This window comes from Protopterus annectens, chromosome 7.part0 (assembly GCF_019279795.1).
Source record: "Protopterus annectens isolate FY-2018-M chromosome 7.part0, PAN1.0, whole genome shotgun sequence".
Lineage (NCBI taxonomy): Eukaryota > Metazoa > Chordata > Ceratodontiformes > Protopteridae > Protopterus > Protopterus annectens.
In genome coordinates, this window is record NC_056739.1 from 585,353,689 (window position 1) to 585,369,375 (window position 15,687).

General features: G+C 42.5%; 1 protein-coding gene across 1 annotated transcript in view; it reads right to left on the reverse strand.

The window, feature by feature from the left end:
* LOC122806610 (calpain-5-like) overlaps positions 1 to 15,687 on the reverse strand; it is a 660,704-nt gene that overhangs the window by 51,154 nt on the left and 593,863 nt on the right. Inside the window, exon 11 of the mRNA XM_044077176.1 lies at positions 3,127 to 3,248. Within this exon, the coding sequence (XP_043933111.1) occupies positions 3,127 to 3,248 (122 nt within the window). The remainder of the gene's footprint in view (positions 1 to 3,126; positions 3,249 to 15,687) is intronic.

The following is a 15,687-nucleotide window of genomic DNA, read 5'->3' on the forward strand; positions in this document are numbered from 1 at the left end:
GCGGTACCAAGTAGAACAGGTTTTCTTTCATTTCCTGAATGCAGAAACCTGTTAGCCAGGAAGACTAAGTAACTGGTATATGCATTGTAATCTACTGGCCAAGAGACATGACAGTGGCCAGCTTAGTAAGTGGTTCTTAGAGTGCAAGAATAACCTGTCAGGGGGGAATGTTATAAACTAATTGCCAGTACACGCAGGCATGTATTTCAGTATATTAATTTAATACACAGCAAGATTCTTCAAGTTACATTTGCTTATATTGTACAAAGTCAAAATTGTCAGTGAAAATCTTTTGGAGCTGGCCCTTGTGGTAGAGCTTTTGCAGTATCAGGGTCAAATGCAGTGACCAGAGGCTAGTGTTCAAAGACAAAATTTTCAGTGAAAATGTTTGGGAGTTGGCCCTTGTTGCAGAGCTTATGCAGTATCATGGTCGAAGGTAGTGACCAGAGGCTCTGTACTGTAAGGAAGTCGGTAACTGAGTTAATGTTAATAATTGCCCACAGTTAGTTCCTCCCATTATGTCTGGCTATGCCCAGAAGTCTTGGGTAAAAAAGTAGAGTTATGCAGTTTTTCCTTCCCCCGCACATCGATCCTGGTGAAAATATAAAAAATATTTTTTTAATTATTCTCTTGTGAGCAGTGTTTTATCTGGTGTCATGCCACAATTAAAACCAGTACCTACAAAGTGTAGCATTACATTTAGGTTCCTAATCCCTGTCCCCTTTTTATAGAATATTCAGAAATTTGGCTTTAGCCATGAGCTGCCTGTTTCTTGATCATGTGATTAAAGTGTACCAGTTCGTACCAATTAGACATATCGGTTTTGAGAATTTTTCTGCAACCATCTCTTGGCTGCAAGTTTAATGTTGTTTACTTTTAATATTTGCCTGTGTGTGTGTATGTATACACATGTATGCATTTGTCCTTGTATGTGAACATCCTATGATAAAATTACTATTTATATAACTCATACTCTTGCTAACAAAATTTTGTCCACAGCTGATATTCATCTACTACCAAGCGATAAAAACAGAGAAAATGATGCCAAAATGCTGCTTTACATGCTAGCAAACATTTGGCCACACCCCCTCCATATCCTTGGAATCAGCTCATATTTGAAGAAACAGCCACTATCATGGGCATAATTGGCTACTGTACTGCTAACATTCAACAAGTCAGAGGTTCCCTTACTATGACATGTATAGAAAATGCTATAAGGACTATCATTTCCAAATTCTGCAAGCTGCAAGCAACCACTTATCCTTAACCAAACAGAGCCCAGATTTGCTATACTATAGAGCAAGTAATTCCACGGCAAAAGCAAGTAGGCTTAAGACTGTGGAAAAAGTTCACCTTATAAAGTCTACAGTGGGTTGTCAGGACTATGGCCAAAAACAGACTGAAACCATAGAGTCCATGCTATATGGCAATTACAGTAGCTGTTAATCTGTATGCAGTTTGAGTATTGCAGTTTCCAAATACCAAACAGAAGCCAGTGTATTTTACTAATGTTGCCTGTTAATCTCTCCCTCCCCCTTTCCTATAGTCATCCAGGTTCCTTCTCTTAGCAAACAGACTATATGTGTGAATGGTATACTCAAAGGCCATGCATTCATTTGACAGTATGCATCTGATTCATGTTTGGAATGGGGTGAAAGAAGACAGTCCTTGGGATTCATTAAGTGTACACCATTCTCAGTGAACAGACAACACAAGCATAACTCATAACCTCTTCCTCCTAATTTTAGTTTTCCTACTGATTTTCTTGCAGATTTAAATATCGAAGGGATTCAGAAAGGTTACCACAAAATATAGACTACACTTACTGTAATCTTTCTGAGTGACTGGAACATGCAAAAAATGTAGCAGGGATTTTCTTGAATGCAGTTGCACTTAGTGTAGGCATTAATGAATCTGTCCTGTATCTTTATTTATATGTTTGATAACACTTTCTGTGGAATAATTCTTAATAGAGCTCCGGTTAACAGTTTATACAGTGCATATCATGTATATGATTATTTCATCTCAGTGTAAAACATAAGCTTAAAATGTCCTTTGCAGGTCGCTAAATGCCACTCTAGACCTCTGCCCTCTGGCCTTCAGCATCTTCTGGCACCTCTGAGTAAGGCCTGCAATTTTCTATTGATTACATTACATTTACTTAATATCAAGACAAATTTAGCTTATCTAGTCACCTATGAAGTGCACTTAAAAGCCTACTTACTCTGCATCTCTTTCTTTACACTCCCCTTTCTCCACCTATTCCATGCTGCCCTTTGAATGCCACTGTGCATTCCATCTTCACCACATATTTTAGCAGTGCTCTGCATAGGAGATCACAACCCTCTCTATAAAGAAGTATTTCTAAATGCTGATAGATAGTAGTTAGTCTCCACAATCTGCTTCTAATGCCCACTCCTTCCCTTCTGTCATTCCTGTTTAGGCATGCCCCTTTATATCTCCATGAGTTAATCTAATGCATTTATAGCATACTCACTCTACAGTTTCAGGTCTCTCTAGCTGGAAGAGTCCCAGCTTCTCACATCTCTGCTCATATCCTTTCCCATCCATCCTTTGAATCTTTCTAGTAGGTTTCTTCTGGATGCCTTCAAGTAGCATGATGTTCATTTCCTTGTATGGCTACCAGCACCGCATGTGGCATTCATGGCCTCAACAGGACCTATTAGTGAGTAGGCAATGCATATTTGCTTCTTGAATCTGTATCCCTGAAAATACATCCCAACACTTCATTTGGTATTTTAACTGCCCAGGGAGAGTTTAGCATAATGGTTAAGGTCTTTACCTCACTGCTAGAAGGTACAGGGCTTGATTCTGACCTCTGATCATTGGCTGGGCTTGTGATAGTCCACAGGCTGATAGTTATTTAAGCTATCATTCACCTCTTTGAAGTCCAGTCCAGGTATGACCAATAACTCCAACTGCTCTGCTGCCATAATTTTGACTCCCCAGCTGATAATTTTACATCATGGTTGCTGTGACCCGATAGTATGCTGTTTGCTTTTGTTAATGAACCTCATTTGTCTCCTATCTACCCACACATATGACTACAGTTTAACCCAATACATAACTGAAAGGCCTAATGCACAGTAAGTGGAAGTGACTTACCTTTGTTTTGGCCAGTAATCCTTAGTCCTGCACCACTGTGAACAGTGACAGAGGTCACACGCTTAGGGTACCCTACAAGGCATTTCCAGAAGGATGACTTTGGCTGATCTAGTGTTAACTCCCTGTAAACAAACAATAACATTCAGTAATTCCATGAAGATTAACAGAAGTCAGTATTCTAAGATAAATGACAGTTCAGGGTGGCTGTTATTTCTCAAGAACATGTTCTCCATGACAGACCTGCTCAAAAGTGATTTCTATGATTTCTGTTTTAGTGAAACCTAAACTAAGACCAATTTATACAAATATTTCACAACATCTTAAACTGGCACTGTGGCCTCAGTATATGCATCAACTCTAGTTCTTAACATGTACACACAGAAATATAAGAAAATGCTCTGTTTCTCCTTATCTTTTTTTCCGTATTTTACTAAAGTTCCACTTTCTTGTCAAAAATAAGTGATTTTATTTCATTTCTCATATTTTTTCCTTACCCATCCAAACAGCTGTCAAGAGAGTTTATGCACATCACTAAATAGCTTTAGCAAGATCTTAGATTGCTACAAAAAGTGTTTTTTTCCTTCACTCGTGAGCACTGGCCTGTTGAAGTCATATATTACCTCTGCATAGAAATGTGCATAACAATGGCAAATAAGGAAAAGACATCTGTTTGATCTGAACGAAAGTAAATAATACCTTTTGTAAATGAATTTGTCCACCTGTATCTATCACATTGACTCATGCCCTGGGATTCAGTAAACTCCATGTAGACTTTGCATGAAGCCTATACAGAGTTTACATGTGTGTGCCGTGATGCGTGGTGAGCAGTGGCACTAATTGTGTATTCATGTCACGGACTGCATTTAAACATAAATAAGAGTGGTTTTATGACTGGCAACAGTGTTGCTGGAAAGGAAACCATGTAACACAACATGGAGAGCAAACGTGTTTAACTGTGAGCACAGTAGGTTAGCACCTTTGTGTGGAATGCCACAATGATCACCAGGGCTTAACATAATATTCCTCATAGCTCTCAATCCCTTAGTGCAAAAAATATGGACAAAGCACAACATAATGGAGGGAAAATTACTCAAATAGGGACAAATTTTACATATTTGCTGTTTTAAAATTTAGAAATGTGATAGAATAACAAGGGATTTTTGTGAAGATATATTTTCTGTACGATGATTTGAAGTCTGAAACTCAAATAAATGCAATTATTGCATGATATCAGTCCTGAGATCAGGGTTCATACTATATGATTGAACGCTAGAAATAGCGAATGATCTATTATCGTACCCAAATGCACAAAACCACAAAATGTTGAAGGAACGGATCAGCAAATTTTTTCCCAGGGAAAAAAATTTGCTGATCCAAAAAAAAAAACGTACAGGCAACATAAAGTGGGGGACTTTGCCCTACACAACTCCCACAACCCCTACCTTAAATATACTAACTCCAAGATCGCACCGCAGTGAAGAAAACAGCAAAATCTGGAGAAAGGCCCAGCAAATTTTTTCCCTGGGAAAAAAATTGCTGATCCGTTCTTTTGATATTCTGTGGTTTCGTGCATTTGGGTTCGACAAATGAACGTTCGGTATTTCTAGCATTTGATCATGTAATAGGAACCTTGAGATCATCCCAGTAATATGGCAGAAAACCACAGGTTTTATAAGGAACACACCAAAAGATATACAAAGCTAAAATCTGGACATTCTCCAAAAATCTGGACAATTGAGTGGTATGACTTAGTTATGTACATAGTCCAAACACAGTACAGGACAGTGAATACAGTACAGAGTACTGTGAAATCCCATTCCTGGCATTTTGTATTGAAGTTGTGTAAATGATCTATAAGGGTACATGGACTGCCATGTAAAATAAACACTCAGGGGTAGTGTGTGTATAACACAGGGAAAGAGGACATGTGAAACAGGTCTATATTACCTTATCGAATGATGAAATGAGCGAATGCTCTTTCATCAATCCGATAAGGTCGAAACCCCTAAAAAGCAAAGACACAGAACAGCGATTTTTTCCCAGGGAAAAAAATTGCTGCTCCTCAAAAAAAAAGTTTAAACACAAAACGAAGTGGGGAGCTTTGCCCACCACACCCCCTAATGTGGGAGGCTGTGGCCCCCCACACCCACCCTACTTAAATATGCCAAGTCCGAGATCGCACCATAGTGGAGGAAATGGCAAACTCTCAAAGACGGCCCACCAATTTTTTTCCCTGGGAAAAAAATCGATGGTCCGTGTCTTCGTTCTTTATGGGTTTCGACCTTGTTTTCATCATTCAACAAGATGATATAGACCCGGTAAAACAACCTATGTACAGCAGATGAGGGCTTGTCAATGGAAGCTAGCTGTAGCAGTAACACCAATCACATATCAGTATGGTACAGTAAGAGCTACACAGTGAAAATGTGTATTATATGACTGTCACACAAAGTGACACAACAATCAATGTGTGAGATAAGCATCCTTACATGAACAATGCAGATGACATCTATCAGGGATGTGATATAAAACTGGGGTAGGGTGCATATTGTGAAGCTGTGCAAACTGATTTGCCTGAATACGAGTGTAATTTCAGCAGAGGTCTCTAGCAAGTGGGACACAGGTAAAGGCTCATGGACATTAAAAGAAGCAAGCACAATCATGGACAATATCAGAAGAATACCACCAGTAATCCCATGTCTCTGACATAAAATATGTGATTTACAGTGATAAGAGATGATTCTGCACAAACACAGTTGTACAAATAATATGCCATGTCCACACTGTATGATGGTAATCACATATACTGTCCAAGCACTGTAACATCTGCTGGAGGTGTTAGGAGGGACACTGCTATACCTGTATATGACATTATGATCAATACAGGCAAGTTAACTGGTGTGCATGGCAGATATATATGGCACAATCCACACTGTCATGAATGTTAGCTATGCCATTAATATTGTTAAACAGCTATGTATGTACTGTCTGCATCACAGGAACAGGTAGCACACATGCATTTGGTGTAACATACTTAGTAGCTGTGTTACATACAAAGAAGAAGTCAGCACTGTGACCACATGCTGGTGGAAGTTCCACTTACCATCTACCCTAGGGCACAGGTCACATACCTATTGGTCTGATTACTAAGTGTGATGTCTACATTATACTTGGGTCGTGTGTTTGTTTTCCTGATGTAACAAATCCCCCATGTTTTATTGTGACTACAGGTGTTGTCATGGCTATGGCAGCAATCTTTAGTGTGCATTGATACTGTCTATATTATACTAATATCACAGTTGGAGTCAATGATTGCCCACAATCTGTAATCCTTCAGACAGCTGTTTGGACACAGGATGTGTATGTCATCTGTGATGTCTGTCACTTAAATAATGGACAGGAAAGGGTCAAAGCAGATAGCCCTAATGTGTGGACCTGATTACTGGACCCAAGAGTCAGGATGTGTCTATACATGCATGCATTGGCTGCTGTCCCACCACCCCCACCTTAGACAGATGCATGTTAATGTACACCCTTCTACAGGAACACAGTCTGTGTGGAGGGTGTGTTGAAGTCTGTATTCAATTGTTTTAGCAAGGAGTATGTGATGAATCATGTGATAGGTGATCTGTCAGCAAGGTGTATGTGATGAATCACTTGATAGGTGATCTATAATGTTGTTACAGCCTGTTGATTTTGTGTGATAGGCCTGGATGAAAGTAAGAGAGTGCATAGTGGCTATCCAGATCTGGGCTCGGGTTTGAACAGAATCCCCCACTCAGGTATCATTGAGAAACTCTCCTAGCTAAGGATTAAACCTTGCATCACTAGATGGATACTCAATTAGCTCACTGACAGAACACATACTGTGAAAGTTGGTGAATCAACATGTACCATTAGAGCTGTCACCACTGGTGAATCCCAGGGATCTGGACTTGGCCTTTTACTGTTTAAAATCTATTTCTTGACAGTTCACACTAAAGTAACCTCTGGCTTACCGTGTTTGCTGATTCTGGCATACTGAGTGCAATCTCTGAGTCCACCTATGATGATATACTACAGTAGGGGGCTAACACAGACAAATGATTGGTGGCAAAGCCACACCGTTTCCAAATAAATGCAAAAATGTGTCTTTATTTTGTCGTTCTGCAAAGTGGGATTCCCTGCTAATTTCAGCATTGACAACGGTCCTGCTATGCTGAAACCCAGTGATGCAAGCACTGGGAACACACGTACATAGCTTCAAACACAAAGTGTCCTCACTTGCATTGAAAGCTTATATTGTGCACATCATAAGTCATGCCATCGTATTCAGATCTGAGGATTATATTACAGCACTGTACTCAAACCTCATCAGAACACTAATATAGAGTATAATGTTCTCTTTTGCATGTACCTCACCAGACACTTGAGGAAGCTTGAGAAACCACAGGGATTTCTCACCAAGAAAACACAGGGCCAAAAAACTATGCCATGATGTATGTGGATAGACTGATGCTATGTCACTGTAATCTGTATTGTATAGGATGAGATGACTTCTGCCTGCCCTCCAGACAAGTCTCTAACCCTGCCCTGGTGGGAATAGTGGAAATCCACAAATCCAGTATAGCTGGTGACTTTAGCAGTGTCTGGTAAGGAGAATATGGTAATAGCAGTGTCCCACATGGTGTAAAATGCACTCTGTAATGCCAAGCAAGTGTATACACACACACACACACACACACACACACACACACACACACACACACACACACACACACACACACACACACACACACCAGTTGACTGCAGTGAGAATAGATCTCCTACCTAAGTACACAGACTAGATTTCTGTATTTAAGGCAAGTGCCACAGCTCAAGTCTGACTTGAAGTGTCTCAGACAACAGTTTATACTGATGACATCAGTAGTGCCTGGTGAGGAAAATATAGCAATAACAGTATTCCACATGCTGGTGTAAAATGATCTCTGTAATGTCAAGCAAGTGCACACCCCCAGCTGACTGCAGTGATCCCTACCTATCTAAGTACACAAACTACAGAACTCTGTATTTAAGGCAAGCACCACAGTTCAAGTATGACTTGCAGTGTCTCAGACAAAACCCTTTATAGCTGAGTTTATCAGCAGAGAATGGTAGGGAGAATATGGCACAACAGTGTCTCACATGCTGGTGTAAAAGGCTCTCTGTAATGTCAAGCAAGTGTGTGCATGGATACACACACACACACACACACACACACACACACACACACACACACACACACACACACACACACACACATACACATACACACACCAATTGACTGAAGTGAGAACAGAACCCCTTCCTAAGTACACAGACTACAGAGCTCAGTAATTTACGCAAGTGCCACTGCACAAGTCTGACTTTTACAAGGCTGCAGGCAAGCTTATAGTGGATGACATCAGTAGTGCATGGTGGATGAGATGTTGGGAGGCCTCTATGAAATGGATGAGTAGGCATGTGCAAGTATCAAAATACTGTCAATCCATGGGATTGCAGCAGTAACTGCTCTTCTGGCTAGACACATACACACACACACACACACACACACACACACACACACACACACAAACACAACTGCAGTGAGAACAAAAACCCCTACCCAAGTACACAGAATACAGAACTCAGTAATTTACGCAAGTGCCATGGCACAAGTCTGTTTTTTCATCATGTCATCAGCACTGGATGTAGGAGAGAAGATAGTGAAAGGCCTGCATAGGTTCCTATGTGGTTGCTAGGCTAATTGCCCTAGGACCTTTAAAAGCCTAGTTGTGTGAAAACCTAAATACCCTAAATTAGATGTAAATTGTTAGCAGAGCAATTTTGTGATAAACACCAAATATCCCTGTCCATGAGAGACACAGATGTCACCCCTAGGGTGAATTTATAATCACCCATCCGATTGTCAAATTTGTGCTTGAATAGGGTCATTGAGGAACACTGCTTCACATGTAGTGGGAGCCAAATACAGAGGAATAGCAATCGCTGGGAGATATATCTGTCTCTCCAACATGTTCCATTTATGTCACAGGCTAGGCTGAGATCCCTGGAGCAAGTTATTCTTGTCCCATTTCATTTGAGGATGCCCAGCATTTAGATTAGAGCAGGGTCCGAGACTGCTCTGTAGGCCAGGCCCAGGTCATGTCTCAGCAGCCTGTATGATACTGACTACAGTAACAGTGCTTTCAGTCTTTCCATGTATGTCATGTTTTGGAGGCCCTGGATTGTCTTGGTCAGAAACCTCAGTGTCTGGTGAGGTACATAGAGAAGGGAGCATTGTACTCAATTAGTGGTCTGATAAGGGTCGAGTACAGTGGAGCTATGACCTCCCTGGTCTTGGATGCGCCATCCTTAGTTATGAGGTGGGCAATATAGAATGTGTGTCTTAACATATGGACACACAGTGATTGAAGTTTAGATTGCTACTAACCTGTGTTCCCCGCTTAGAGGGGTGCTATGTATAACATAATTAGTCGGACTACTTTTCTGCAAAATTGAACAATGAAGCATTTTCTTGAGTTAAGTTTCAGTCATGAGCTTGGCACCAATCATTTGTCTGTGTCAGACCTTTCTGTAATATGTTAACATTGTTAGGGAACTCTATCTGATTGCGCCCAGCTGACAGTCATCTGCAAACTTGGTAAGCCACAGGCCATCTACCTTCACCTGGACTTCAGAGAAATAGTTTTCAAACAGTGGAGGGCCCAGCACATATCCTTGGGGTACTCCACTGTTTACTGGTTTACTGGTGGAGGTAGACATCCCAACTTTGACAGTGTGTGTTCTGTTGGTGAGCCAGTTAGTTAACCATATAGTAACATAAGGGTTAATCATCAGATGACAGAGTTTCTCTATGATACCTGATTGGGGAATTGTGTCAAAGGCCTTGGCTAAATCAATGATAGGTGCTATGTCCTGTTTTGCCTCATCCAGGGCTTTGGGAACTATCAAATAAGTACACAAGGTTTAATAAGCAAGATCTACCCTTGACAAAACCTATATGGGTTGGGTCAAGAGTGTTGAAGGTCACCTATCTCCCCGTGAATAAGGTCAATGATGAATCTTTCCACAGCCTTGCAGATAAGGCTCTTTAGGCTTATGTATCAATGGTTCCCAGGGTCAGTTGATGGATGTGTAGGCATGTTCAACTGTGAAGATAGTTCTAGCTCTGCATGCTACCAGATTGACATGCATTGCATATCATACATTTGATATTAATACATGTAGTGTATTTGATATATTTGTGAAAAAAAACTGAGGATACCAGGGTTGCAGTGCATGGGGGGAGACAACACATGGCTGCATTGTAAATATGTGACATATTGTTCAGTTTGTAAAGTTTTCACATGTAGTTCCATGGCATAAAGCATAAAATGGTCAGTAAACAGCACTAATACATGTTAAATTTGACTTTGCATAGCATAGCAGCAAGCAGTTGGTTTGCACGATAGTTGGCAAAGTCTTTGCTCATGCGAGATACACATTTCCATTATTTTCTCTGTTTGGGCATAGTTAAGCAGTGTGCAAATGTGAGCCGCATTGCTAAAATTGTGAGAGTTAGTATTCATAGGTTCATAGGTTGGTACAAGGCTATCCGCCCTAGGGCCTATATAAGCCTAGCCATAACAATTCCCTGGCTATTTCTTCCCACACTATTTACTTCCCTGGACCCCTGTCTAGCAGGGCAACTGATATGATCCCCGGGGTGAATTTCCTTTCTCCCATCCAATTGTCAAGGTTCCTTTTGAAGAGGGCCAAAGAGGCGCTCTACTTGACATGTATGGGCAGTCTATTCCAGAGTCTGGGGAGTCTCTGGGTCAGGAACCTATCCCTCCAGGATGTTTTGATTATTGTGATGACAAGGTTTAGATCCCTGGAGCGTGTGGCTCTGAGGGATTTGGATTTATTTAAGTGTAGCATATCCAACAACTCTGGGTTTGACATGGCCTTGTATGTTCATAGGTTCATAGGTTCATACTAGGCTATCTGCCCGAGGGCATTTACAAGCCTAGCCCATCGTTTTGTGGCTTACGCCACCCCTTTAGTATGGGGGACTATACCCATTATTTTGCTGTGCCTCTGTCGAGCAGTGACACTGAGGTAATCCCTGGGGTATATTTGCGATCTCCCATCCATTGGTCAAGATTTCTCTTGAACAAGGCCAGCGAGGTGCTCTGCCTCACATATACCGGGATTTTGTTCCACAGCATAGGGAGTCTTTGGGTGATGAATCTATCCCTCCAGCACGTCCTATTAATAGCCGTGTCGAGGTTTAAGTCTCCGCCCTTGTGGCTCTGATGGATCTAGATTTTTGAGGTGAAGCATATTCATCAAATCTGGGTTTGACATGGCCTTGTATGTTAGGCAAAGGTCACCTCTGAGCAAGCGGTGGCGACTGAATAGAGCTGGAGTTCTTTCAGTCGGGCAGCATAGGACAGATTTTTGAGACCCTGTATCCTTTTGGTGAGGAACTTTTGTGGCCTCTCCAGCTGCTGCAAGTGTCGGGTCAGATACATTCCGAATGGGGCATTGTACTCAATCATTGGTCTGATGAGTGATGAGTAAAGGGAGACTATGACCTCCCTTGATCTAGATGAGAATCCCTTCATGATAAGGTGGGCAATGTAGAAGGTCTTCCTAACTACTTTAGCTACATGGGTGTCGAATGACAGACTACTATCAACCTGGGTCCCCAGGTCCCTGATAACTTCTTCTGTGCTCAGTGGATTGCCACTTATTTGGTAGCTAGGGGTAACCTTGTTTTCCCGAAGGGTATGACTATGCATTTTTTGGCATTCAACTTTAGGCCGTGGCTCTGGCACCAGTTATCCGTTTCTGTGAGACCCTTCTGAAGGATATCTGTGTCAGATGTATTTTCTATTATGGCGCCCAGTTTGCAGTCATCTGCAAACTTTGTCAGCCATAACCCTCCTGTGTTTGCTTGTACTTCAGAAAAGCAGATGCCAAACAAGAGTGGGCCCAGGACTGAGCCCTGTGGGACACCACTTGTGACAGGCTTTGAGTCTGACATGGCGCCATCAACTCTGACCCTGTGGGTTCTGTCACTCAGCCAGTTTGCAACCCATCTTGTAATGTATGGGTTAACATTTAGGCTGATGAGTTTTTCAATGATACCCGAGTGGGGTATTGTATCAAAGGCCTTAGCCAGATCGAGGTAGGCTGTATGGACTGCCTTTCCCTCATCAATGGCTTTGGTGACTGTTTCGAAAAAGTCAACCAAGTTTAAAAGGCATGATCTGCCTTTGACAAAGCCAAACTGGGTTGGATCCAAAGTCTGCAAATTCCTATGTCTTTATTTATGAGGTCCATTATGATCCTCTCCATGGCTTTGCAGATAAGGCTTGTCAAGCTAATGGGCCGGTAATTTCCAGGGTCGGTGGAGGCACCGCCTTTGTGAAGTGGGAGCACAGTTGCAGTGCGCCACTCCTGGAATGCGTATCCAGAGGTAAGACTTTGATTAAACAGCTGTCCTAGCTGTGGGTTTAATTCCTCATTGAGTTCGTGGAGCACACAGCTGGGGACACCATCAGGTCCCATGGATGCTGTGCTTTTTGCTTTGGAGAGAGCAGTTCTCACTTGGGCATTGGAGATGTTTGGGGGGCTGCAATCGTTTGGTATAGATATCTCTCCTTTTGGGGGGGAGGGGGGGGAGAAGTTTGCACTGAACCTGTCAGCCAGTATGTTGGCAATGTCTGTAGGATCAGTAATCTTCACATCATTTTGAACTAGTTCTGAGCATATCTGGGAGTTTCCTCCCAGGTTTCTAACATAGCTAAAGAAGGCCTTATGATTGTCTTTTGAGTCTTTAGCTATTTTTCTCTCGAAATTTGCTTTGGATGATTTTATGAGAGCTCTCAGTTTTTTACTTATAGTGATCAAGGGTGTCTTACCTTTTAAGGATTTTGCTCTATCTTGTAGTAGCTTCCTCCTTTTGTTGTAGAGTTTGTTTATGGCTGGGGTCCACCAGACTGGACGCTTACCTTTGGTACAAAGAGTCTTTGTTTTGCTTGGGATTGCCTTATCCATGCAGTCCTGCAGGTGCTGGTAGAAGGCATTTGTAAGTGATTCAGCGGCTTGAGTACTGTTTTCCGCCGGCTCGGGGGCCTTAAAGGAGACCACACTAGTCTTTAGAAGTGTGAAGTCAGCTTTCGAGAAGTTCTTTACTGTGGTCTTATTTCAGGTGGGGGTGGAATGAGGACCTCCAGCGAGATTAGTTTGTGATCTGATCTCACCAGTGAGGGGTATACTTCCGGTGTTGAACATTGTGCTCCCATGTTCATGATGATGAGATCAAGTATGTTATTTCCTCTTGTGGGGATGGTGACTAGTTGTTCCATGGCATTTGAGTTTATGAATTCCAGGAACTTTTGGGCTAGGGTGTTTGGGCTTGAGTAGTGTTCCCAGTCTATATTAGGGTAATTGAAGTCACCTAGTATGATGGTGTTTGGTGATACATTTATCCCCTCTAATGTTTTCAGGAAGGCCATGTGAGGTTCCTGAGTTTGTGAGGGTGGCCTGTAACATGCTACAATTTGCAGAGCAGTCTTGCCTATGGTTAATTGCACCTGGATGGTCTCCGATGCATCGTGCGTTGCCACCAGTCTTGAGGTGTGGGTGTCCTTGATGAATATGGATACCCCCTCCTTTCTTAGTATTGTCCGGATTTTGGGGCGGAACGCATGATATGAGGTAAAACCTGATAGTGCTGGGGTGCTCTCAGGAGCCTTGAACCAGGTTTCTGTCACAGCACAGACATCGATGTTCTCCATACTGAGAAGGTCTTCGAGCGTGCATTTTGAGATTTAGACTTCTGGCATTGAGCAGCATTACCCTTAGTTTTTTCCTTTTTGTGTTCTAGGGTGGTAGGTTTAGAATTTGAGCCTTGCCTAAAAAGGCACTATGGGGTGGCAAGAGCCTTTGCCAATATCCGAATCCCAGGGGTGACAGGTGCAAGCCGTCCCTTGCGAAGCAGCGTGGCTTGTCCAGCATGTCATCCCAGGCAGACAGACACTGGATCCCCTTTGAATGACACCAGTACTTAAGCCAATTGTTAAAGCTGATCATCTTATCTCTGTATTGTGGCATCATTCTTGGTGAAGGTAGGATACTGCTCAAGGTCAGGGTCATACCTGCCTGGGCTACATAATCAGAGAGCTCCTCAATGTCTCTTTTCATGTAGTCCAAGGAGGTACGTCTCAGGTCGTTTACACCAGCGTGGACAATGACTGAGTCGTATTTGTACCTGCTGTTGAGAGACCTGAGTGCTTGCGTTATGTGGCGGATTCTAGCGCCCGACAGGCAGCTTACTGTGACCTTCTCCTTACTCAGTCTGGTGAGCGGGGCGTCAGTGTGTCTGACTATGGAGTCACCAATGACTAGTGTGTCTGGCATTGTGTTTGGCCTTAAGGGCTGTGACTGTTTGACACTCTGACTGTGAGGTCTATGTGTTGCAGGTGTTGTGTTCTGAGGTGGTGGTTGTTTGGGTGTCTGCTTTGGTGGCCTCTGCTGTTTTGGTAGATTTTTGATCAGAGCCTCCGAGTATGTCTTTGTGTGTTTATGTGTATGATTTGAGGTTGTGGTGGTACTATGTGAGACTGGGTCTATAGTGTGTGTGGTAACCTTCTCCTCCTGACTGGTCTTGCCAGTCCTATGTTGAGAGAGCTCAGCCTCCAGTTTGGCCGTATAGTTGCATCTCTCGCATGTATTTGTGTTTTGTGGGAGGAGGAGAGGGTTGTCTGTGTACATGAGGCAATTGTAACATTGCCTCAATATTCCCAGGTTCACCAGCTGAGCAGGAGAGGACACTAGTAACTGATCCCTCGACATGCTAGAAGGAATAGACAAAAACTTTAAAAAGATTCGGGGGCGTGGGTGACCGAGAAATGGGGTTTGCCTTTTTGGGGTACTATCTATGACAAGAGTGCCGTATCAAGGTAATAAGTACTGTAGGAGCAAGTGCTAGGTTTAACAGATAGAGAATAGTCTACTTGGAGTCACGTAGAGATGATCCTTTTAGTTCTAGGATACGCTGATTAGATCAGTAGTATAGCTCAAGGAAGGTAGTTTTAAGGGAAAATTTGAAGAGTGGACTTTAGGTAGCCCGAATAGTTTAAACCTGCTTAACCGGCGCTGCCCTAGTGTGCAACAGTGGCAACTCCACGCTAATTCACGCTAAAGCGCGCTAAAACGCGCTTTATAGCAGGGGGCTGGAAAAGACAGGAAATGACCCAAAATGGCCAATAGACTACAAGTTACTGCCTTAAACCACTCCTCTAAGGACAAACAGGCAGCTCAGTACTCCCCACTCTCACTGGTGAGTAAAGAAACTTCCCCCTGACCAAACAAGGAGATGGTCTCTAAGCAGACAATATGTGACAGAATATAGCTGGAGGTTTTTAAGGCGGTCAGTGTAGGGCATCTGCTATATGCCTGTGATTTTTTAGTGAGGTATTTCTGCGGCCTTTCTAATTGTTGCAGATGTCTTGACAAGTACATACCAAATGGGGTGTTGTATTTTAT